This window comes from Cuculus canorus, chromosome 2 (genome assembly GCF_017976375.1).
Source record: "Cuculus canorus isolate bCucCan1 chromosome 2, bCucCan1.pri, whole genome shotgun sequence".
NCBI classification, from domain to species: Eukaryota; Metazoa; Chordata; class Aves; order Cuculiformes; family Cuculidae; genus Cuculus; species Cuculus canorus.
Window position 1 is genome coordinate 94844307 of NC_071402.1, and position 23126 is coordinate 94867432.

Consider the following 23126-nt stretch of genomic DNA (forward strand, 5'->3'; position numbering starts at 1 on the left):
GGATTTGGACAGTTTCATGTGAAGGCTGGCAAAACTTGCACTGGTGATCTCTTCTGTGTGTCCCTCTAAAAGGCCTGCTAAGAAGTTTGCTCTGTATGGAAACAAATTCTGTTTTCAGTGAGCTCCACCACAGATTTTTTAAATATTTTCAGACCTAAAATTGGAGAACAAAGAACGAAAGTCTTGCAGCAGATCCTTCTTTGATGGCAGCAGTTTACTTCACATACTTACAAAGAAAGACATTTTATTAGTCAGAAAAGCCACACATTTGGGAGTAAAGAAAGCAAGTGCAGCAGCCTGCGGCACACACTTAAAAGCACAGCAGGCCTTGCAGGCTGGAATGGAGTAACATTGAAAATAATTTGGAAGCCCTGGCACAAAGTCAGCCAAACACAAAGGAGATTTACCCTAACCTTGACACGCGATATGGTGGTAACTGCTCCTGGAAGACTGGATGTCTCTTTCTAAAAATGTGTTCCAATTCAAGCACGTGCTGACTGCAGAAATTAATGCATGAAATCCTAAATGTATGGCCTCTTCGTGGTCTGAAGCATAGACTTTGCGGTCTAAACTGGACTACAGCTAAATGATGATGATGTGCCCTCTATCTAGTGACCTGGCTGGCCATTTATCAAAAGGGTGGGCTGGGGTTTTGGGGCGGGTCATACGTGCTTTTTATTTTCAATTAGAATTAGCAATGTGCTTTAGAAAGGAACCATTACGATCCCCTCATCTATAACATAAGGACACATTCTGTTCAACAAATTTCAGATTTTCTCAGAAAGGTGTCAACAGGTAAAGAACATTCTCCCCTCAAAACAGACACTCACAGCAGGATACCATCACCAAAGAAAACCAAAGAATGCATGATTAAAAGGCTTATTTCATAAAATGTCACGATGTACCCTCTACTTAAATCTGTAAGCCAGCACCACCTCACCTCACTCTTATTAAAAAGCCTAGTGACGAACTACAGTCCTTTCACAAGTCTTGTGGGTTTCTCTGCTACATCAGGATTGTTGCATAATTTCTTACTTCTAAGTCTTGAGGCTTGTTCTAAGCGTCAGTCCTTCTACATGGTTTCCCCCGAAGTGGTATGAAAATGAAGCTACGCACTTCCCTACGCTGAGACTGACAAGGCGTCCTGCAGGGTGTTCCACAGCAGGGATCTCTCCAGAAACCCATCACAGATTTGCTTCCCCCCATTTTCTTCCTGGCACATCGCCTGTGAGATCAGTCCCCGGTCTCTGCACTGCAGCTGAACGTGGGATGGGATTCAAACGGGCAAGCCCCAGTACCTGGGAAGCTGCCAGCACCATGGCACACAACCTGAGGCATTGCCTGAGCACCAATGTGTACTGCAGCTGCTTTGATAGGTGGGGAGAGCACCAGCCCACAGGCTGAGCAATGCTCAACTCTTAACAGCTTCTATGCTCAGAACAAAAGTATTTCTACTGGGTAAAGACAGACTCATATCGGGTCTGATATCGTCAGTATTGCCAAAGCTCTTGTGGAAGCAGCAGCAATCTGTGAGCTCTCAGCCTTTTGGGGCAAAGACCCAGGACTCAGCAGACTCAGGCTGATTATACTAGCTGGGCTTTGCTTGCTTGCATTTTATTTTCTAACTCTGATCAGGACACTTCTCACAAATCCCAGTCTCGCTTTTTTAGTCGCTTTGTATCTTCTGAATTTGGGCCTTGCACTGGAAAAGAAGATGGAAGCATTTTCCCCGCGGAGTTTCAGGTTATTCATATAGCAGTCAGGGTAAGTTATACCAAATTTTTCATTGAACATCATTCAGCACAGGCTATTAAGTGCAAAAAAATGCCACTTCACTATTCACAAATGCTGCTGTCATTAGATAAGCTTCCCTCCAACAGCAGCATGGCAAAGAGATTGCTTTTCAAAGGTGGGATTGAGGCCCAATTCCCCAAGTAAAAGAATTTTTGGGCTGACAAATCATTGCAAGCTGCAAAAGGAACCTGAAGCAAGCTTTTAAAGCTGAAGTCATGAGCACATGCAGTCTCTGAATAGCTTAACAATAAGCCGCTCTGGGCTATCTGGCTTCATTTCCTGGTGATGGAAGAGAGATTGGAAGGGGAAGAACGGCATATTCCTTTCTTTACTAGGCACAGATACTCAATGCTGTATTTCTCTCAGAGCACAGCTACACAATTCAACGCAACTCAAAACTGCACTGTGAATTGCAGTGCCAAGTCCTCCTCCAGAGTAAGAGACTGCCAAATAAAATATAGTGAAAGAGTCAGCATTCCTTCGTAAATGGATGTACTTGAAATGTGGAGGACTAAGCATCCATGCGACTGCTATTGCTGAGCAAAATCTGGCACCGTGGATGAAAATATTGTTTGCATTTCAATTTGCCCTTGCTAAATGTAGTAGTATTTCTAGTGATGCTAGTTTTGATGTGGAGCACTACTTCGCTCAACGTGAGACCTGCATGAAGCAGGAATGAGAAAGCATAGCATGACTTTAAACGTCACTAGAAAATAAAAATAAAACCTGTGTCTGCAAGGATAATTGGGCAAAGCTGTGAACCTCTCACAAAGAGACGAAAGGGGCAGAGCCCAGTGCATCTTGTTATGACAATAACGCCTCCCAGCTTTTCCAGACATCCTGTGAGAGGCAGGCAGATTAGGATAAACCCACTAGCCTGTCTCACTGCGATAGCTGCTGGTTGCACTGCTGCCTTAGGGGTGGCACTGCATCCCATCAGCTGCCCCCAACCAGCTGGGTTTGCACCCGGATGCCACCCAGATATCAGCATCATCAGTTCTGCAAAACAAAATTGGCAGAGCCCATCCTGTTACCTTGTATATACACTTGTGTAAGTTGCTTAGAACTCCCTCTTCCTCCTCCTCTTCGTCCTCCTTCGTGGTCTCCTTTTCCTGAGCGAAGAGCCGCCGCCTGCCCGTCTTCAGTGGGACGTCGACCTCTTTTAATTTGTTGCGGAAGCCATTTTTGTGAACCACGCCATTGATGAGTCCATTTTTGGGCTCAAACCGGGGCAAGGAATGGAACTTGTAGGCATTCTCCGAATGTCCCTCCAAAGGTCCTTTCCTCTTCTCCAAGATTTCCTTTTCCAGCAAGACCTCCTTCTCCAGTTTCTTGTGCTCCTCGGGGGAGAGGGAGTCGTAGGAGAGCAAGTACTGGCAGTAGGCTTCTTGCAGCTTGGCCAGCCTGTCCTGTGCAGTTTTGGGGATGCGCAGCATGTCTGCCAGCTTGTTCCATTTCTTGAGGTCAGTCACTTGCTGCATCCCCCCCATCTCGTTGATCAGCTGGACGAAGCAGGCCAGGTCGAGCTCGCAGCCTCCTGGGGTCCACGTGTGCCAGGCAGCAGAGGAGGGGAAAGGGAAACACAGGAGCAGGTTAGGAAAGCAGCAGGTGGCTTGTGTCAAGCACGCTACCAGGCTGAGCACATACAGGATGTGCCACTAGTACAGCTCCGGTCACCTGCGCACCAAAACAGGAGCTTTCCTACTTATACACCTCCTGCTAAAGACAGGTGTGCATCACTGTTTTGCTAGCTTAATTCATTCAGCAGATCATATTTTGATATTTGCTATAGCCTTTCCTATGGTTAAACATGCTCTCCTCAAATTTCATTCCCTTCTCTTCTCAGAACAACCTCAGCTATCTTCTGACACGCTTCCTTCTCCTGGTCACTACCCAGCAGCCAGGGAGATGAGAGTTGCCAGCTCTTTAAAAGCTGACACACTCCCATCCTCTCCTCGCCTGCCACCAGTCCATGTCTGGTTTATACCGGGAAGAAGCAAAACACGTGTCAGGATGGACACTGGCAATCAAAAAGACAAGTACCTTCCTTTCTGGAGGTGAAACATGGATTATCTAATGTCTGCACAACACTCTGAATACAGTTAGCATTTAATAGGAGCACAGTAACATAATTAACTTCACTACAGGTAGAAAAAAAAAAACAAACTAGGGAAGGCAGAGGGTGTTTGGGATTGGTGCCTGCAACTGCATAAGAAAGTTCCAGACATTATTCTTCCAGTTTGAGGTCATCCACATCTTAAACTCCATTATGTTTTGATACATTTTAAGATTACTAGTACATTTCACACCCTAGTCAAAAAATTAAAATGGAGAATCATACAAACTGCAGCATAAAAAGCAACCAAATGGACGAGGAACAGTAAGACAAATCATAAATACTCCCAAAGCAGAGAAATAAATCATCAGTAGAAAGAGTGAAGAAACAGACCAAAGACCACCAGCAATTCAACAGGGCACCACTGAAGGAAAAAAAAGAGAATTAATGCAAAACTCGCGTCAACATCGCTGATGCCACATTGTCTTTCCTTGCCCTTTTTGCTTTGAGAAAAGTAAAAAAATCATGAAGCCATAGCCTTTTCAAAGCACTCAGAAAATCTGTTACATAACAGAGAAGTGCAAGAAGCATTGCTTTGGTAAATATTTTAATGCTGTATGCAGAGCTACAGAATCTTAAGGGCCGGTCATACCATCTTGCTTGCTAGTGTAAGCAGCATTCATTTTTTTTTAACTACTCAGTGCTGCATCTCAGACCCTTCACAGGTGAGCTCAGTTTTTTCTTTTTTTCACCTCTGCTTTCCTCTCTGCCCACCACTTGTGCCAATCCAGTGTGGAGGGAGGCTCAGCAGTGTAAATCTGGATGCAATATTTTGGGATAAAAATGGTTGCAATATAGGCAGAGCAGTGCCAGAGGCTTCTCGCTAATGCTGCTCACACAGAGCTGGACAAAGGTGGGAAAAAAGAGGGGAAAGGGTTTTGGTTGCCACCAAAAACATTGTATGGTTTTGAGGAGTATGTGACAAGGGTGGAGGCATACCTGTGGAGCAGCAGATATCCAATTTAGCAATTTTTATATTCTGGGACAAAATGGCTATGTCCTGAAACTGAGAAAAGGCCAACACCACTGGAAAAAAAAAAAAACCCAAAGGTTTTATTTCTTTCCTCTTTAATCTTCCCCATAAAATAACTTTCAAGTTGGCCTCTATTACAGGCTGTTACTTTTTTGGTCTAGCGTTTTATACGCAAAGTTCACAAACAAGCCGAAGGCATAATTTAAGATGGCTTTCCATCCCAGTAGATTCAGTGACCTACATAAAGCTGAGTAACACACTCCAAATTTTGAAAGAAGTGTGGTCCAGGTTTAACACTATACGTGTTCTCCAGTGGGACAAATAGCCCACACCCAACCCAGCTTAAGGTCCTAGTTTCAAAACTGTTTATGGGTTATTTAAGAAATGCAATATTCTCCTGCATCACGCAGCGATCACTTTTAATCACTCCACAATATTAGAGCTCAAGTAGCACATCATTCAACCGGAGCGTTGCGTATCTGGCAGAAGCTCCACAGGGCCAGGTCCAGCTAGGGTTCACAAAATGGTCTCAATTATAATACAATTCCATTTCACACGGTCATAAATTTTGGAAGCATTTATATCTAAGGGTGATGTTTTCCAGGACTGCCAAGACCGAACTAAGCAAGTTACTTAAACTTTCCTTGAAAGGCTGTAGAAAAAAAAAAAAGGGGGGGAGTTTTAACCCAATTTATAAAGCACCTTTAGCAAAATGGCTTAAATAGGAGAACTTGCACATGTTATGCAGAAATAGCATCTGACTTTCTTTTAATTGTCTCAATTTCACTAAGTTAGGAATGTTTTTTAAATTGCTTAGTGAGCAAATTCATCTAAAAAAAAATCTTAAATCTTCAGGTATGCATTTGATATCAAATGCTGGCACCACACCAATCACTGGCACAACTCCCACTTACTCCAATGGAAACATGATTTGGCCCTGAAAGGAGGAACGTGTATGGATGTCTACTCAAATAACTGTGCATTTATCACCACAGATTAGTTTATATCTTTCCTTCTGGAACCAACAGATTCCTCAACTTTGTACACTGAATGATGTCTTCAGCTTCCTCTATCCACTTTGTTTTTAACCACAAGACAGGTAGGAAATTAACTGCAGAAAGGATTCATAGGATGCAAATTTTTTAAGAGACCACTGTTTGCTCTGCTTATATGGCACTCAACAGAATAGAATCCTTGCTTATTAATTAGGCTCTTACATGCCTAAATAATACAAATAATTAACAGTAATGCCACCTTAATGCTGAGTTAAGGTATTTCATTAAAAAGTTAACATTGTTCCAGAAGCGTTAATCGAGCTGTCTTGCACATTTTCTTCTCTCTCACCAATGTAAATTTAATTCATTATTCTTCTCTATTAGCATACAACCATTGCATACATTAGGCATACAAAATGTTCACTTATTGCTGCTTGAGTGATTTTAATTTTCAGATTTCCTTGAATGTTTTTGCACAGCTATTGCAACAGAGCGCTAACCGTCGTTCCTCCTCCTTAAATCCTGTCATTTCTCCCTTGTGCCCTGCATCGTTTCACCATAAACTCTGCAATCGCTTTGTGTGCTTTTATGCATTTTCACTCACTTACCATATGTGATATAAAAAAAGTTCGAAAACAGGAGGGGGAAAGCGCTGTGAACAGTTTAAACAGAAAAGTGTGTCCTTTAATCCAGCTAGCTTTGATAGCTGCCTCTGATCGGATAATGCCTCAAAGGCAAAACTCTAGCCTCAAGTTGCAACATGCAGGTCCTGTGAGCTCTGACTCAAAACACTTCAAAAACAAAGAGAAGGACTAACAAAAATTAAAAATGCAAGTTTGTTACGGTGTCATGGCTCCAAAGGCAGTAGAGACGGAGGTGGCTTATTCAATAGTTCATTTGTATGCTGCTGTTGTCATGTTTTTACAAACTATTGTCACATTTTTGTCACGTGTCATATTTGACAGCAGACCATAAACCAAGAATTCTGTTAAATAAGTGATTCTCACTCAGGCATTAGCCCTGGCAGACACCTGCTGGGAGAAATAATGAAACCTCCATTTTGCAATCAACCACATTTTACTGCCTATTCTTGACACTTAATGGTTGTTAAATGTCAGCAGGTCACTGCAAATTTGTAATTTTAAGTGTCTGAGTACCCAAATAGAAGTCAGTTTCGAGATATTTTCTTTACCCTTTGGTTAAATGCCTTTAAAGGGAGAGAGGGGAGGAAATTGTACTCAAGCAACCTGTTTGGAAAACATCTTTGAAAAGGTCCAGAAAATATCATGAGGCAACACTTAAACCGAGGCCATCGGTATCCATAGTTGTACTACCTTTAAAAATAAACAGCGGAAAAAGGAGAAGATCCTGAAATTTGGAGACCGATACCCCACGTAGCATTTGTCTCCCTGGGTGAAATAAAAACCTGGCAAGAGGAAAGTGGCGATATGAAGTCTCCCTGGAAAGCTCTCTGATAGCCTGCCTGCATCGAGCCTGACCAGGGGATAAAGACAGAGATCCAGTGCTTTGGGGTGTTAATTTATCAGGGGGTTGATTAGACATAAAGGAAAACGGAGCATAAAGTTGCATATGGATGCTAACAAGCAGCGGCAAAAGGCCAATGAAACCACAGCCCTTACCTATGAGTGGGAGTTCGTCCATGGTAATGCCCTGAGATTTGAGGTGCTTCTTGATACAGGCCAGCCGCTGCACGTTGGGTCCCCAGCGCCTGCCTAGCTTGTGTATGTGCTGAATCTGTGTCACAAACCGCATTTCATCATTTAGCTTGCACTCAGGTCTCCAGTCTGGAGGAGGAATCACCCTGCACATCCCATACTTCTCTACCTGAGCTCGGACTGACTCAATGTATATCAGTGGGTCATGGAATTCCTTGGTGGAGGGCCTAAGGATGGGAATCTCCCCCAGCATCCCCCACCCAGACTTACTACTGCCCTTTTCGTGCTTTCCCATTGAGTCTTGTGGCTTGTGCAAGGACTCCGCTTGAGAGGTAGAACGATTTTCACAGGAGGCATTTTCAGTTTTGCCATGTGCTTGTTTCCCTGGCGTACTCTTTCCAGCAGTGGCTCTTTTCGGCCTATTTCTTTCCAAACTCTTTTCTGGCACTTCCTTTTTAAGGTGTCCGTTCAGCAAAGGCTTTTCTACAGCTGTCTTTTTGCTGGCAGCTTCTGCCAAGTTGACAGCCCCTTTCATTCTCTTGGTGGGCGACTGTGTTTTGTCTATGTGATTCGTCTCTTCCAGCCTCCTCTTTGAATTGCGCAGCCCCTCCCTTAACTGTCTCCCCACCTCCTTAGTGCATGTCTTTTGGTTCAACTTGCCATTGACTTTTACACCATTAACAGCGGTATTGTTAGACTTGGATGCTCCAAGGGATAGCACCTGTTTGCGGGTTTTTGCATTGCTACTTTCTGTTTTCCCTGAGATTGTGTGGTTGACAGGTGAACTGGGTTTGTGGTGATTTAGTTTGGTTTCCTTGACCAGTTCTTTCTTGGCTTTGGTGTATGTGACAGTTCCCTTTGTCACTGTTGCAGTGTACTTCACAGTTTTGGACGGTGAAGGTCTGACTTCTCTCATCTTTTTGGCACTGGCTGCATTTGCACTCGGAGATGACATTCGAGTGATCCCGTTGACTTTAGAAACCTGCAACGCCAGTAGTGTTGCAGAGGGAGCAGAAGGAAGGAAAAAGAAAACAGAAAAGTAAATTAATAATGTTACCACTCAGCCACAGCGGCCCAGTCGCGGGACAATCACATTCTGCAGTCCTGACTCCTGGCCCCTTTGTACAACCTTCATATAATTGTTTTCACCCAGGCATGAAGAGGGACTGGGCATTTATAATAAATAAATAAAACAGATATTTTTAAAAAAGCAAATGAAAAAGCCTCCTGAAAGCTAATCTTGCTTTCGGAGGGTACGAAGGCTATGGCATTAAGAAAGGTGAGGTCCCTTTCTTGCACTAGCCATTTCCTTGACTACCAGAAAGCTATTTAGGGTATCACACGACACAGGTAGTCCGATTTACAAACTAATGCTTTCATTATCTCCTCTTCTGACCCTCAGACACTATCTCTCTCCCACCCAACTTCCTCTAAGCACACACACAGCTTATTACTACTTAGCAGACGAACTGGCCAGCATATGCTATCTACTGGAACACTTTGCAAAAGCACACACTTGAGATTTAAACCAACTTCCTGACTATACAAACATACATATAAAAAGATATATTGAACGCATTATGCACCCAACAGATCAGGACAGCCATGAAGGATCCAGTCTGTCATACATATTAAATCTTGGGAGGCATTTTGTTGCTGAAGTATAAAATAGTTCAATGCATTTTTAAAAGTTTGATATCTGGGCAGTTTTGCTGACACGCATTTCATTTCATAATATTAATCACTAATGTGTCACTGCAACTTAGAATTGCTGGACTTCATTGCATTCTGTTAGACATTTAAACCCAGCTATGAAACTATATTTTAACTGTAAGACATCTTAAGCACCAAAAGCAACCTTCAGCTTCAAAGGGAATTGAGACAGGCTCAGCACTGCCAGAGCTAAGCCCCACTGCTAAGAAAATGAAGTTCAAGTTTAAGCCTCAAACAAATTGCAGCATTTAAACAAGTTTAAACATTGCCTTCTCACCTCCTTAAACTACTGTCAATGCAGAAAAACTTATCCAAAAGATCAGGAACATTGATAAAAAAACTCAAATTGAAAGCATACAGTACAACCACCCCTCATCAGCACTCAGGTGAATTATACCATTCCTGCTAATTTACAATTCTGCCCTGTGGGATTTGAAAATACTTGCCAAGTTAGTAAGCACGGTAGCTTCTCTCAAATAAATGCAAGAATTGTAGTCACTGATAATGTAGGAATAAAATGTTATAAAATAGGGATCAAATAGAGACAGAAAAGATCATGCAGTGGTCTTGCATTAAGTGACTTGTGGAAGAGAACTGGAATCTGGGGATTCTGCATACACACACATTCATGCGTATACACGCATTTACTGTGTGCATTTTCTCCTTTGAGCTCCAGAAGCCGGAGTGGGACTAGCTCCCTTTCAAAACTGATTCAAATTCTTGTCCTTCCTGTTCTTCCAACACTGAAGGAAACACAAGAAAACTGATGACATGAGTTTTTACCTTGAGCGTTCCAAAGACGTATGTGATATCATCTGGAAAGCAAACACTTACTAAAAGAAACGTATTTACACATTTCCCTTGAAATTTAGGCAGTACTCTGCATTCGAAATGGAGGCCTGGGCTTGACTTCTACAGCACATTTTCATGCCGCTGAGCAGACATGGCTAGGGAGGCAATGCCTCAGCAGCAGTCAGAACAAGCATTGAACATCACTGGCCTTATAAATAGCCAGGAACATCGATTACAGATTTCATCTAGACTAACAGAGAATTGATTGAGAACTGGAAGGGGAAGGTAATCTGGGTGACAGTGATCATGAAACGAGTTTTCAATTCTAAGATGTGACAACAGTAGAGAAAGGACAACAACCAAAAAAAACTACATCACCTGCAAAAAAAAACCCAAACAAAAGCAATTCCAGATGAGATACAGGGCACAAAGAAGAAGCCATTATGCCTGTTCACAAAGTTCTCTAATGACTGGAAAACTAGAAAAGAAGCACAGTAAGAAGTGGAAGCACAGTTATGTGACTAAGGGCAAGAGGAAGAGCAAAAGCATGCATGGTAAAATCAGAAAAGCAAAGGAGCTAAAGAAACTTCCGTTAGAAAGGAATAGAAAATGAAACAGAAAAGATTTTACAAATACCTTAAAATTACAAAGACAACAAAGAACAGCAAAGATTAACCATTACACAACGAAGGAAAACAAATGCAACAGTTTGGCTAAAGTGTTTGTGCTTCTCTGGCATTAACCTTCTCCAAAAGTATCACTGACTGAATACTTACCAGGTATGTAACATAACCAATTAAAGCAAGAGAGCCAGGAAGACAACTCCTGTAAGCTAAAGTGTACCTAGATGACATAGAGCATGGCTTCTGGAAATAAGTTGAAGGCAGGCAGTCTACCTAACTTCACATCCTAAAATAATTCTGGAACAAATCGTCAAACAGTTAATTTGTAACCACACAAATGATAGTAAGATAAAGTTAAAAACAAAACAATAAAACCAAACAAAAACAAAACAAAACAAAACAACCTGCCCATAGCTTTGCCGAAAGAGCATATGAAGCTGATTTAATCATCTTCTGACAGACACCTGTCTGAGTAGGTAAAGAAGCACCTCTGCGTCAATGGGGATCCAGCCACTGCCCCACATGATGTTCCACCAAACAAGCTCCCAAGAAATGTCCTACACATAATTACTCTAAAATTGGCTTCACAAGGGATTAAAAAAAGTCATCCTCAAGAGAAGTTACCACTGTCCTGGGAGAGCATTCCAGGTAACTTTCTGCAGGGACATGTCTTTGCCTCAGTTCTACCAACTACTTCCATCAGTAACATGTAAAATTTGCCAGTGACACACACCTGGAAGGGGCTGTAAGCACTCTGCAGACAAGGTCAAAATCAAAGGCAATCTTGAAGAACATATTTCAGAACATTTCTACAATAAGAGGAAGTGATATTTTTAGGAAGGACAAATCAAATACACGTAGGGTAGGAGTAACATTTGGGGACCACAGTGAGCTGCAAAACACAACAGAAGTACAAAGCATCCAAATCACTTTCTGAGACCTATTCTTAAGAACACTGAAAGCAAGGGATGGGAGTGCAGGCTTTCCTCAGCAGGGCTGGGCCCAGCACCAGGCCCAAATGGTCAGAAAAATTTAGACAGTGGAGCAAGTCTAAAAGAGCACAAAGTGCTCAGGAACACAACATCTTTACTGAAAAGCCAAGCGAGTTGGGCTTATTTAGTCTGAAAGAGATGACTATGAGACAACTCTGTAATGGTCCTCTGATGCATAACCATCTCCTCTGAAAAAAAGACAGTAAATGCTCTTTCCATGTTCACTGAGAAAAGTGGGAGTTAAAAAAAATCTTTACCTGTGAACAACAATGATGTGAGGCACAACTAGGAGAGCTTTCTCATTAGTATTAACAGAAAAGGGAAATGCCGGGAAGAAGCTATCAATGGATGTTGTGGAGTCTTCTCTACAGAAAGTTTTCCAGAAGGTTTCAAGGAGGACATACCTATATTGCTGTGCTGTCAGGTACAGTAAAGACAACACCTCAGAGTGAGCACTCAGGATGTACAGAGGTACCTTGCCAGTCCAGCCTTCCTATGATATTTTTCTGAAGAAGTTGTGATCAGAAGTCTGAAGGGCCAGCAGGGCACTCCTTCAGCAAGGGGTGGTGACACGGGGCCTTAGAAGAAAACAGTTATGGAGAAAGTGCTGATGAAGGAAGGCAAGATCCTAACAGCTCCTCCTTTTCAAAGGAAAACAAACCATCAGTATGATGAGATTTGGGCCAGAATTATAACTGCCAAGATACAAAACTCTGGAAAACTTAATTCATTAAGAGAACAGCAACTTATCACAACTGCTTAGAGTCATTAGAATACCTCCACACAATGACAGCTTGGATCACTCAGGGACAAATCTTGAACTGAACAGGCACATAAGCTTCAGCTATCAAACCTCCAGTCCTAGCTTATAAGCACATTATTTCAAGTTTTTATTCAAACTTAGTTAAGTTCTTCCAGTGATGAGCACATCCTGAAGCACAGAACACTTGACTTTGAGAATACCATAGGGAATTCACTTCCTTCTTTCTTTCTGGTTACTAACTAAGGAGATATCACAAGAAAGAAACACTGCTGAAAACTTTCTCAGGACTATCAACTTTGTAGAGCACACACAAAATGATGGTTTTCAAATGCTTCTCCCTCTTCCCCTCCCCGAACGCCCACAGGTATCTTGAGTGTTTTCAAAGAAGACAGCATAATGTTTAAGATACAGCAGTACTACATAGACCAGAACAGACCACGCTTCCAATGGGAATAGGCTGCAACAAACATCTTCCAGCTGGAAACAAGTGGAACAAACGACGTGGTCATATCCCACCATCAAAGCAACAGGTGGATTCAGGATTTCACATTGACAAATGTGAAATTCTGGCTGGTCAGTCATTACCTACACGTTCCTGGTCTGCACTTGTCTCTGTGGACCCATCAGATGATTGGAACCAAAAGAAACAAGAAAGTGTGGTACGCATTTTCTTACCTTTCTACTGTTGATATGTCTCCCCCCAAACCAAACATACACACACAGAGTCAGCCTAAAAAATTGGCCACACTGCCAGGTGCGCAGGTTCACCAAATGGGGGTCTATGCCACAGCTCCATCCCGAGGCAGTGCTTACACTGAGCACATAAGAAAGAAGTCAATTTAGTGCAAATAGTAACAAAGTGATCGATATTAGCCTTACGTGACTCAAAGTCTCGAGATAAAGGTGAAACTAGGGATACGAATAATCGTATTTTTGCTTTTCAGCTATCTTCTGAGTTTTGCTGACATATATTTGTCTTCCAATCACTCTTCTCTCCATTTTCTCGAACACTTGCCTAGTAGCAAAGACGGTATGATAGATTTTAAATGTTGTTGTCTTTTAAAAAGCAAATGGGACCAGCACATAGTCTCGCAGCAATTTGTATGTTGGATTTGAACTGGTCTACATACACACCTCTGCATAGCACCTAGGATCCATCCTCTAGACATACACACTTAAACACACATAAAAAAATAAAGCCAACAAACAACTTATTAGAGAACAACCACAGCAATGACAGCAACAGTAGCAATACCAACAAGAGTTTTGGTCCCAAACAAATTCAAGTTATTGATCTGATCTTGAAATCATTCATAAAATATTTCTGTGTTGATACAAGTTCTGCAGAGCTATATTACCATATTACACCAAGAGAGGGCCCCATTGAACTGCATTTCCTTTGCCCACAACCCCTTTGAAGTAGGGGATTTGGGAAGATAGCAAGGGAGGAAGAAAGAGAGAGAGGGAACATATGACAAGTGCAAGTGCACACCAGAAAAGCAAAGAAAGAAGGAGAGGAAAAAAGAAAATCTCAGGTAATTTCTAGTGTTCTGCCTTTATTTTCTCTAAGACTGAACAAAACAAGTACTCACACAAATAAACCACGTAAATGAACAACGAGCAAGACCACACTGGTAGTGGAAGGAACATGTGTCTGGCACCCTGGGGAAACAACTCGCCTTGTGGAAAATACCGAAAATGCCAATAAAGACTCAGGACAAGGAAATTTAGCAATGACACATAATAGGTTTTGCACAAAGCTAAGTCTTTCTGTCAGGCAAAATACATAATCCACCTTTAATTAGTTACAGCCATACTTTCATTAAGAAAGTATTTATGTGACTGTGGGTTGTGGAAGAAAATTTAAATGCTTTTAAAATAATATAATAAAAATCATCATCTCAACTTACATCCCACTTACTTCCTGAAGCTTGAGAACCACGCTCTGTGAGGTGTCTGTGTGGCGTGACTTGTTGGTTGTACTGCACTGATTTAGAACTTGTCTCCATTTGGTGTAGCACAACTGAAAACACCCCAATATGCTACAAAGCAAATTCCACTTGAATTGTGGACAAAATTCTTCTACACCTGCCTTTTCCCTTCTCAGAACTACCTTCACCAGTGATGGCAGTTGAGTTGCACAAGAATTTTAACCTTTCCTACTTTGATGATGCAACTTTAAAGCATTTCACACAAGTGTCCCAGTGAGTGGAAATAATTACATATAAAGTGCATCCTTATGCTTTGGAAAACTTGTTCAACATGAAGAGCTCATGGCAGAGCATGTCACAGCAAGGACCACACGATGCTGGTAATCACAAAAAAAAAGAAAGCAGAAAGGATGCAAAAGATGGCAGGCATTCAAACTGATGACTAGGTGAGCAAAACCTCCCATGGGGGCATAAAAAATGGAAGTCTTACATAGGTACTGAGAAATATACTGTAGATGCCCTTCAAGATCTCAAATCTGATTTAGAAAGTAATACAAATCCAGTGGAGGCATTTCAGGAGAAATTAAACACCACTGAAACACAAGGCATGGAAGATTGCCTTGGCAAGAGCACCACTGTTCTTCCATTTGCCATTTTTAATTTCCAAACCTATGATGGAGAGGCGCTGTATAAGGCCTTAACGGCTCTACACAATGGCAATTCCAGCTCCACTGAAGTCCAGCCCAGCCTATTGAGAAGAAAAACCTTTAGACGCCAGTAAACGAAGACTGTCTCTAACTGTGCTTTTGAGAATTAACCATTGCATTGCATATAAGATGCAGGTGCATTGCCCTAGCACAGGCACCCTGCTAACACAGCCCCAGGCTGAGTAAGGACGCTGAAAAATTCTGAAACACTGAAACTCTGAAACACTGAAAGATTCTGAAAATCTTTTATAAAAAAATTATTCAACAGTTGCTATTTTAGAAGCCATTTGAACCAACCACCAAAACCAGATGGAGACACATCCTGCCCAAAACCCAGTCACAAGCACTGAAAGACCAGTCTGTTAAACTTCCATACCCAACAGAAGTCAGGCAGAGACAAACCTCTTGCTGAATTCTTTTGCTGATTTTCAGCCAGGTAACACGAAACTATGAATTCCTCCCGAGCTGGTACATCCACTGGGAAGGAGGCAGTATCCTAGAGCACTTTCTTTACACATTGGGCAAAACATTTTTCCGCAGACTCCAAGATTTGCACTGCCCACATGCAATACAAGACTCTTGAGCCTAACGTCAGCTTCTCTACAACACAAGCAAGCCTCTAAGATAACCCAAGCAGACCAGCCATACACAGAAGCAGTTCATTATTCCATGTGCTGCCAGCCTTGGCACTCTCAGCAGAGAGACCAACAAGAGTGCCAGTCAGAAAGGTTTAATAAATCACAATGTGAACTTTATTCTTTCCTAAGCATACACTGGATATTACAAAGACAGGATTGTAAAGCTTTATCAAACTGACTTCCTATGTATGTTTCACTTTTCTTTTTTCCTTCTTTCTCCCTTTCTCTCTCTCTCACTGAAAATAAGCTCCCTGCTGTCTCCAGAGCATGATTTTAAGGACTGCCATGTTCACTCTATGCCAGGCAGTAGAAAACAGAGTGAGCACCTTAAAAGGATGCATTTTCTGTGTGTCCACTAGAGTCCAATTCATTACCTGTTTTCTTAAGTCCTGAGCCGATCTATGAAGAGTGTGGTGGTTGTTAGCGGTGAGCCCTTTCGTAGAGGAGCCAGTGTTCGTAGGAGGATGGTGATTAGCAGCAGCCTGGTCTTTTCGGCTCTCAGCCTTCTGTTCGCTGTTCCTCTCCTTCCCTGGTGTGGCCTCTTTGCTTTTGTGTTTCTGAGCAGGTTCTTTCTCCTTCGATGATTTGCTGGACCCATTGAAAACTAAGAAAAGAAAAAAGATCAGACTGTTAAGGGAAAAGAAGGGAAAAAAAAAATACAAGACCAAATTATTCATTCAAAACAACCTAACTTGTGCTGCTGTGAGTGTTGGTTCTTTAGTGTCTTCTTATATATAAAGTAAAATCAATACAGAGATAGAAGCACGGTTTTGCATATTTCTTTATATGAACATATTTACTGAAGTATCTCCTTTGCTTGTTAACATACATTATCTTCAGTATTCAAATTAAAACATACAAGGGATATTACTGTTTTGACTGACATAAATTTAGACTTATCAGTTTGATTTTTATTTATGACAGTTTTAATTAACTTTTTGCTATTGCAGCAAGGGAATTCTAAACATAACCTAAGGAGAAAAAAGGATTTATTTTTACATTAATGTAAAAGAAAGTAAATGTTTTGTGAAAAAAACATGTTTTGTTTTCATCAATATCCAAACTGCTGAACCAAACTGACAGCAGTTTGCCTATAGCAGGCAAGCTGCAAATAGAACAAGGTACTTCTGCAAAGAAAGGAAAATACTAAAACAATTTTGGAATATGCTATAGAAAAGAATGCTGGGACCAACGCTGAGTGCCCTAGCCTTCTGCTGAAATGAAAGCACAAGAAAGCACAGAAAAAAACCAGTATCTTTTTGTACAATAAATATTATGTAAACATATACAAGTCTATCTCAGCAAGTTTTGTTCCTGTCCCTCCAACCAATTTGTTTAATAGTCATTGCTTTTTTTGTTGTCAGAGAACATGAAAAGATGTGGGTAAAAAAAATAAACAAACCCAAAACATGTGACATTTCTGTGTTTGTTCATCAAAAATGTGGTGAATTTACGCCAGTGTCACCCCCTCTTCTGTGAAGTATGTGACAGAGGTCCATGAGGCTTCTGATCCAACACACACAATGGCAAGTGCCCTCCTGCCTTCTCTACTCATTTACTCTTGTTCTTTTTCCCTGCCTTTTTCACCATGGTTTTGGAAAAGACGTAAATAAGAAAATTCATTAATACTCAGTAGCACAAGTATCTAAAAATCATATTTATTATGCACAACACACACCACCTGTTTGAGATTATTAACTAAGTGACTTAAGTTATCGTTTTGCTGTGAAATTAAAGCCTTCTTTTGTCAATAAACATGACATACCTACCATACGCACCTTTTTATCTAAATTGTGAAGCTTAGCTGTCTATACAGATGTCCTGTAGTATTAGACCAGTAGCAGCAGCAATAATAGTAATAATAAAAACCCAAAAATCCTGCTGGACAGAAGAGGGGCATCTAAGTTGCTTTTGAGTAGACATCTCAGAAGAGGGGCATCTAAGCTGCTTTCGAGTAGACATCTATCTCCAAATCTTCCCAACCAGCTATCTACCTTCCCATTGCACCTCCAAAACCTCAAACTCCAGAAAGCTATTGACAAATTTGTTATCCAGGCTACTTATCATACTCAGTCGAACAAGTGTTGAAGCAGATTATGTAAAAAAATAGAAACTTGCAATTGCTCTTCGTCCTCTCTTCCTTCTCTCTTGCATAAATTGAGTCAGAACAAGAGAAAAGGTGTCAGCAAGTGAAGTCACTGCAAATTCCCCCCTGGCTCCATCACTCCTGAGCTGAGGAGCAACTGGCGCTGCCCCAGCCAGACAAGGATTTTTCAGTGATTTCAGTGAAGTCGCATAACCTCCGTGTCTCATTTCCAGTGATGGAACTGATAATAATTGCCAACCCCTCTCAGGGAGTTCAAGACAATACATTTATCCTCCTTTGTAAGGAGTCCTCATATCAGATGGAAGGCACTACAGACGCATGAAGCATGACTATTTATTTTTAATAAGACATAGCACAAACAACCGATGGCAGCTTCATTAATATGTATTTCATCACTGCAAGTGATATTTTCCTTCAGAGGGAACAAATTGTATATACTGATCTGCTCATATGGAAATGTTAACTCATAGAGATTAGTTTTCTGTATTCAATTGCCACTTTATAAACTGAAAATTACTAAAACAGAAAACATAGCCAAAAAGCCAAATCGTGTAGTTCTATACTTCACAAAAAAAACTCAGCGAACATGAGACAAGGTATATTTTATATGCAACAGCTCATTAATTTTAAGTGTCGTGGGAACTCTGCCAGTTTTGCCCTCTGAGTAATTATCTTTTGTCTTAATTTGTAAGATTCTTGAAAGGGGGAAGAGAGAAATGGGAGAGAAAAAATGTTCAGTCTCACAGGAAAAGCTTAAAAAGCTTAAAGCCTGAAAACACAATAAGAGGGGAGAGACATAGATGCAAAACAGTCCTAGTCAAGCTGTCTCTAGTTAAACAGTAGATGGTATTGGTTTCTATAAAAATCGGTGTTTGTTTCTTCCAACACTTAGAATATTGTTATACCCAGCTAGATAGGTATAAAAACCTTTCTACAGTAACGAGTACTGCAAAATTCACAAACATGTCATGCGAGCAAGTATCAAAATGTTAACCTGATTAATTACAAAATGCTACCACAAGCCAAGCATTTCAAGGAAAAAAAAATTCCCCTGGACTATGTTTTCACCCCTATCTGTGTAAAAATGTAGAATTACGTTATTTAGACAATAAATAAGTTATTTAGTACAATACAGGATTAAACCCTGTCCCTAATAGCTAGTAGGAGCATTCAGTGAAAAGATTAAACCACCAGGAAAGACCAAAACACTCCCCAAGAATTCTCATTGTCAAAACTGATAATGACCACTTCTCAAAGGAAAGAAACCAAAAACCCTCCAAACCCTGCATAAAATATCACTGAGACCAAATCTGATTAAGAATAAAATTATTGATAATTCTTTTGTTTCTTCTTGTGAAGAAAACTCCATTCTCCTTCATGTCTGCCAGCTCTTCAATATTTCTGAGGCATTCTGAGAAGCAGAAAAGGGGTACTTTACTAAGCCTAGCTACAGCTATGTCCTGCCTGCCATCTCCCATCCTAGAGATAACACCGATAATGCACAATATTCACTGTTCTGCTTCCAGTTATTTTTTTTCCTTGTGAAAAGAGTAGCCAATAGGTTTCATCCTTGAAGCAATAACTACATTTAAAAAAAAAAAAAGTAAGAAAGAAAAAAACAAACCCCCACATGAGTGGTGAAACTCACATTATTAAAGCAGAAATCTTCTGTAGTCTTGAATTATGGTTATTTTATGCTACCTTAACCAGCTCTGTATTTCCAGGATAGCTTTTAGTTAAAGGTAAGAGCACTACTAACAAATAATTAAAAGTGCAAGTAGATTATTAATGTTCAGATACTTCAAATAGAATAAATGGAGATCCTTTTATCCATATCTATCTGAATGCTCCTTCTCTAAATTGCCACGTCTTCCAAAGCAATTATTATTATAAAGCTGAAACAATACGAATCCCAGAGTGAAACACTTGTGGGTCTTTTGGTTAGAAGTGATAATCAAACACAAAGAAACCGAACCATTACATTCAAAACTCACAAGCACAGGGGGGGTTTTAAAGCACTGATATAATTTATGACAGGAGAGCAAAACCTTATGGCAGGCGTGATCCCCATGGATGTATCACAGTGCTCTCTGCATCAGGGGAACTGGACCCCAGGCACCATTATTCACTCCGGATCCCATACAGGGACTTTGGGGTATCTCATTTGAAACTGTGATGAAGAATGCCTACGTAAAGCAATGCAAAGTGTGCCAAGTGTGTGCATGTACTAGGTACAGCTATAATAATGGTCAAAAAAATTCTTGATCAAGCAGAACCACAGATGAGCTGAATTACTACAGATTAACTTTGCTACAGGAACTGACAGTGTAGTGAGTGATAAACATTTATTGTGTTTTCAGCAGTTTTCAAGTATTCCTACATTTGCATGCAAGTATTTTACTGGATACATCCAGCCAGCCATTCAGAAGCCAATTTATAATACATACCGTAATCAGTTTTTCACTATGTAAGCAGCAAAATCACTGGACACGGTTCAGCCAGCTGCTGGCTCCATGGGCAAAGCTTTCTCTCCCAAGGCCTCTTGGAGATTATTCCCTTGCCAGATCTGCTTTATATGTGAGACACCAGGGGAGTCGATTGCAGAGACAGCAGAGTAATGATGTATAAACCCTTTTACTTTACGCCAGTGTATTGAGGACGAAGGCATTGGGCATACATGTATACATACACCACATGTTGCAGGGCTCACGCTGCCTAAAGCAAGTAATTGCACATTCATAAAACTATCCAAAACAAAGAGGGAAGATAAGAGTGAAAGGGAGAAGTTTTGTTTTTAGAAGGAGAAAAGGGAGCCTTGCCAATGTTGTGAACCCGAGCCAGCTATTCCAATGCAAACCTCACGCTGTTACATAGATCATGTTTGGGAAAAGATGTAATATTAATCAACTTTCTGGCATTAAGTATCCGTTACTGTACAAAAACATTCTTGCTCTGGCTTCAGTTCAGTTTTAAGTCACTGTGAAAACATTTATGTGGCTCTCAAACTGCCTTAAAGGACCCAGGCAATAATTCTTTTCCTCTCTCAGAGGAAACTAAACAATGAACTACTTCCATAAAACAGAGTATTTTAATACTGCCAATTGTTTTCCTCAAGTGTTCGGTATGTTCAGACTTCTACAAAGAATTTCCAGAGAAAGAAGCTGTCTTCTGGAGCGCTCCACCCCTCACCCCCAACACAATCCACCTACTCAGGGTCAGTGGCAAAGGTATTCTTCAGGAGAAAAGGACACCAGTACCTGAAGGGGCTACAAGAAAGCTGGGGAGGGACTTTTCACAAAGGCCTGTAGTGACAGGAGTAGGGGCAATGGCTATAAATGGGAAAGGGGCAGATTTAGACTAGACATAAGGAGGAATTTCTTCACGATGAGGGTGGTGAAGCACTGGCACAGGTTGCCCAGGGAAGTTGTGGATGCCCCATCCCTGGAGGTGTTCAAGGCCAGGGTGGATGGGGCTTTGAGCAACCTGGTCCAGTGGGAGGTGTCGCTGCCCATTCATTGCCGGGGAAGTTGGAACTAGATGATCTTTAAGGTCCCTCCCAACCCAAACTATTCTATGATTCTATGAGCATGACATCGTATGAAAACGTGTGGTACCACTGCTTCCACACTTCTTCGGCCCTAATCCAGCGCTATGCAATTTGTCAGTGGACAACTCCACAACAAAATACCCACAGCTACATGCTAGAAGTAGTCAAACAGGAGAACTGTGGCAGATAGCACTGAATTTCTTATTGACTCTATCACCAACACAGCTCAGACTCTTGCACACATAGGAATATATGAGGCCACTGAGAAGAGCGTTATTGGTATGAGACACCACATCACTGTTTGCAAAAATTCAATACCAAGTGTCTTGCCTTAGTGCAAACTCATTACTCTCACCTAGCCATTACGACACAAACAACACCAAAAGGGTCTCTCACTAAGCAGGAAGTCCATACAAGAAGTGTCTATCTGTTATCACGAGGCTCTCACCAGGATAACAATTCAACTTTTTTGAGCAACTTCCAGCTCCCCTATTCTTCTCCACAGGTCATATACATCTAGCTACTGAAAATCCGCAAATACCCAAATATGTTGTGCCTTATTTGCATATTTAAATATTTGCATATTTAAATATGCAAATTACTGCTAACCGGGTAATTTTCATGTTACATATTTTTGCAGAAAAATTAAATGTGCAAAAATGTTTATTGCAACAATTACTGGTTCCATGGTATTTCAACAAAAGGCTGTAAATCATCAAAATAATTGCCTACCCATTAACTATTGTAGCACTCTGCCTGAAATTTTCTCATTCTGCATTTTAGCTGGATGCAGAAAATATTTTTCTTCTAAATGTTTACCTCTTCGGGATTAATTTGCCTGAAAAAGATGCATGAGCCATCTTATGTTCCCCCACACAAATACAACATTTAGTTAAACCCAAAACTAAATAAGGAATTACAATCACAAATCAGAACTTTCTTACAATGCTCTCTAATGGTAATGTATGCAAAAGATATGCCATTAAAACCCAAGATGTACAAATACTGCATTGAACTACATCCTGAAATAAGGAAAAAAAAAAACCCACTACAATCTTTTCCTGCGTCATCTTTGTTACTACATATGTAAGGAAATTACTCCGCTAAATTATCCATTGCAAATTGAGAAGCAAAACCTTCCTCTGTATTTCTGGTGAGCGAGGAAGATGGCACTAAAGCAGAGTATAGTATTTCTGGTGATGCCTGCTTACTACGCACTGCTTGCAGATCTGTTTTGAAACGTGAGCCCTAATAAAAAAAACTACGTCTTTACAATTTTCTCCCCTGCTCATTTCAGGCAAAAGCACACTGAGTAGTTTTTATCTGATCCTGTTAATGGGACACAGCACGGAGCAGTAACCAGTTTTGACCCACTCAGTTCCTCGACACACTGGAGCTAGTTTGCTCGAGCCAAGGACTCTCCTTCATGAAGAAGTCTAGTTACAAATAACAACAGCTAATTCTGTTTTCCAAAACATAAATGACAACTTAATTGTCTGTCTTGGGCATCCGAGGACAAACAGGTCATTTCCAGGTATGCTGGCCCAGATGGGCACTTCTCTCTACCTTCGAACTGCTGTACAGGTGTGAGTAAAGCCTAAACCTCTAATCCTTCTTGAGGAAATTAGCCAATAATTTGAGGTACTGTAGCCTGCTGCATGCAATTTCAGAGCTGTCTACACTACTGTATCAGTGCACACTGCTCCTCCTGAGGCTCCTTTCCAGTCCACAAGCCCTTTCAAGTACAGCAATGCCTATC

The 23126-nt window shown here is 41.1% G+C and overlaps 1 protein-coding gene across 2 annotated transcripts in view; it reads right to left on the bottom strand.

Annotated features, from left to right (window-relative positions):
* Positions 1 to 23126, bottom strand: part of JARID2 (jumonji and AT-rich interaction domain containing 2) — a 230728-nt gene that overhangs the window by 22515 nt on the left and 185087 nt on the right. The window contains exons 6-8 of one of the 2 annotated variants that reach the window (XM_054057388.1): positions 16088 to 16317; positions 7825 to 8536; positions 2829 to 3331 (exon numbers count right to left, since the gene is read on the bottom strand). In XM_054057388.1, the coding sequence (XP_053913363.1) occupies positions 2829 to 3331; positions 7825 to 8536; positions 16088 to 16317 (1445 nt within the window). Of the gene's footprint in view, positions 1 to 2828; positions 3332 to 7518; positions 8537 to 16087; positions 16318 to 23126 lie in introns of both variants that reach the window. The other variant, XM_054057387.1, reaches the window with a different exon arrangement.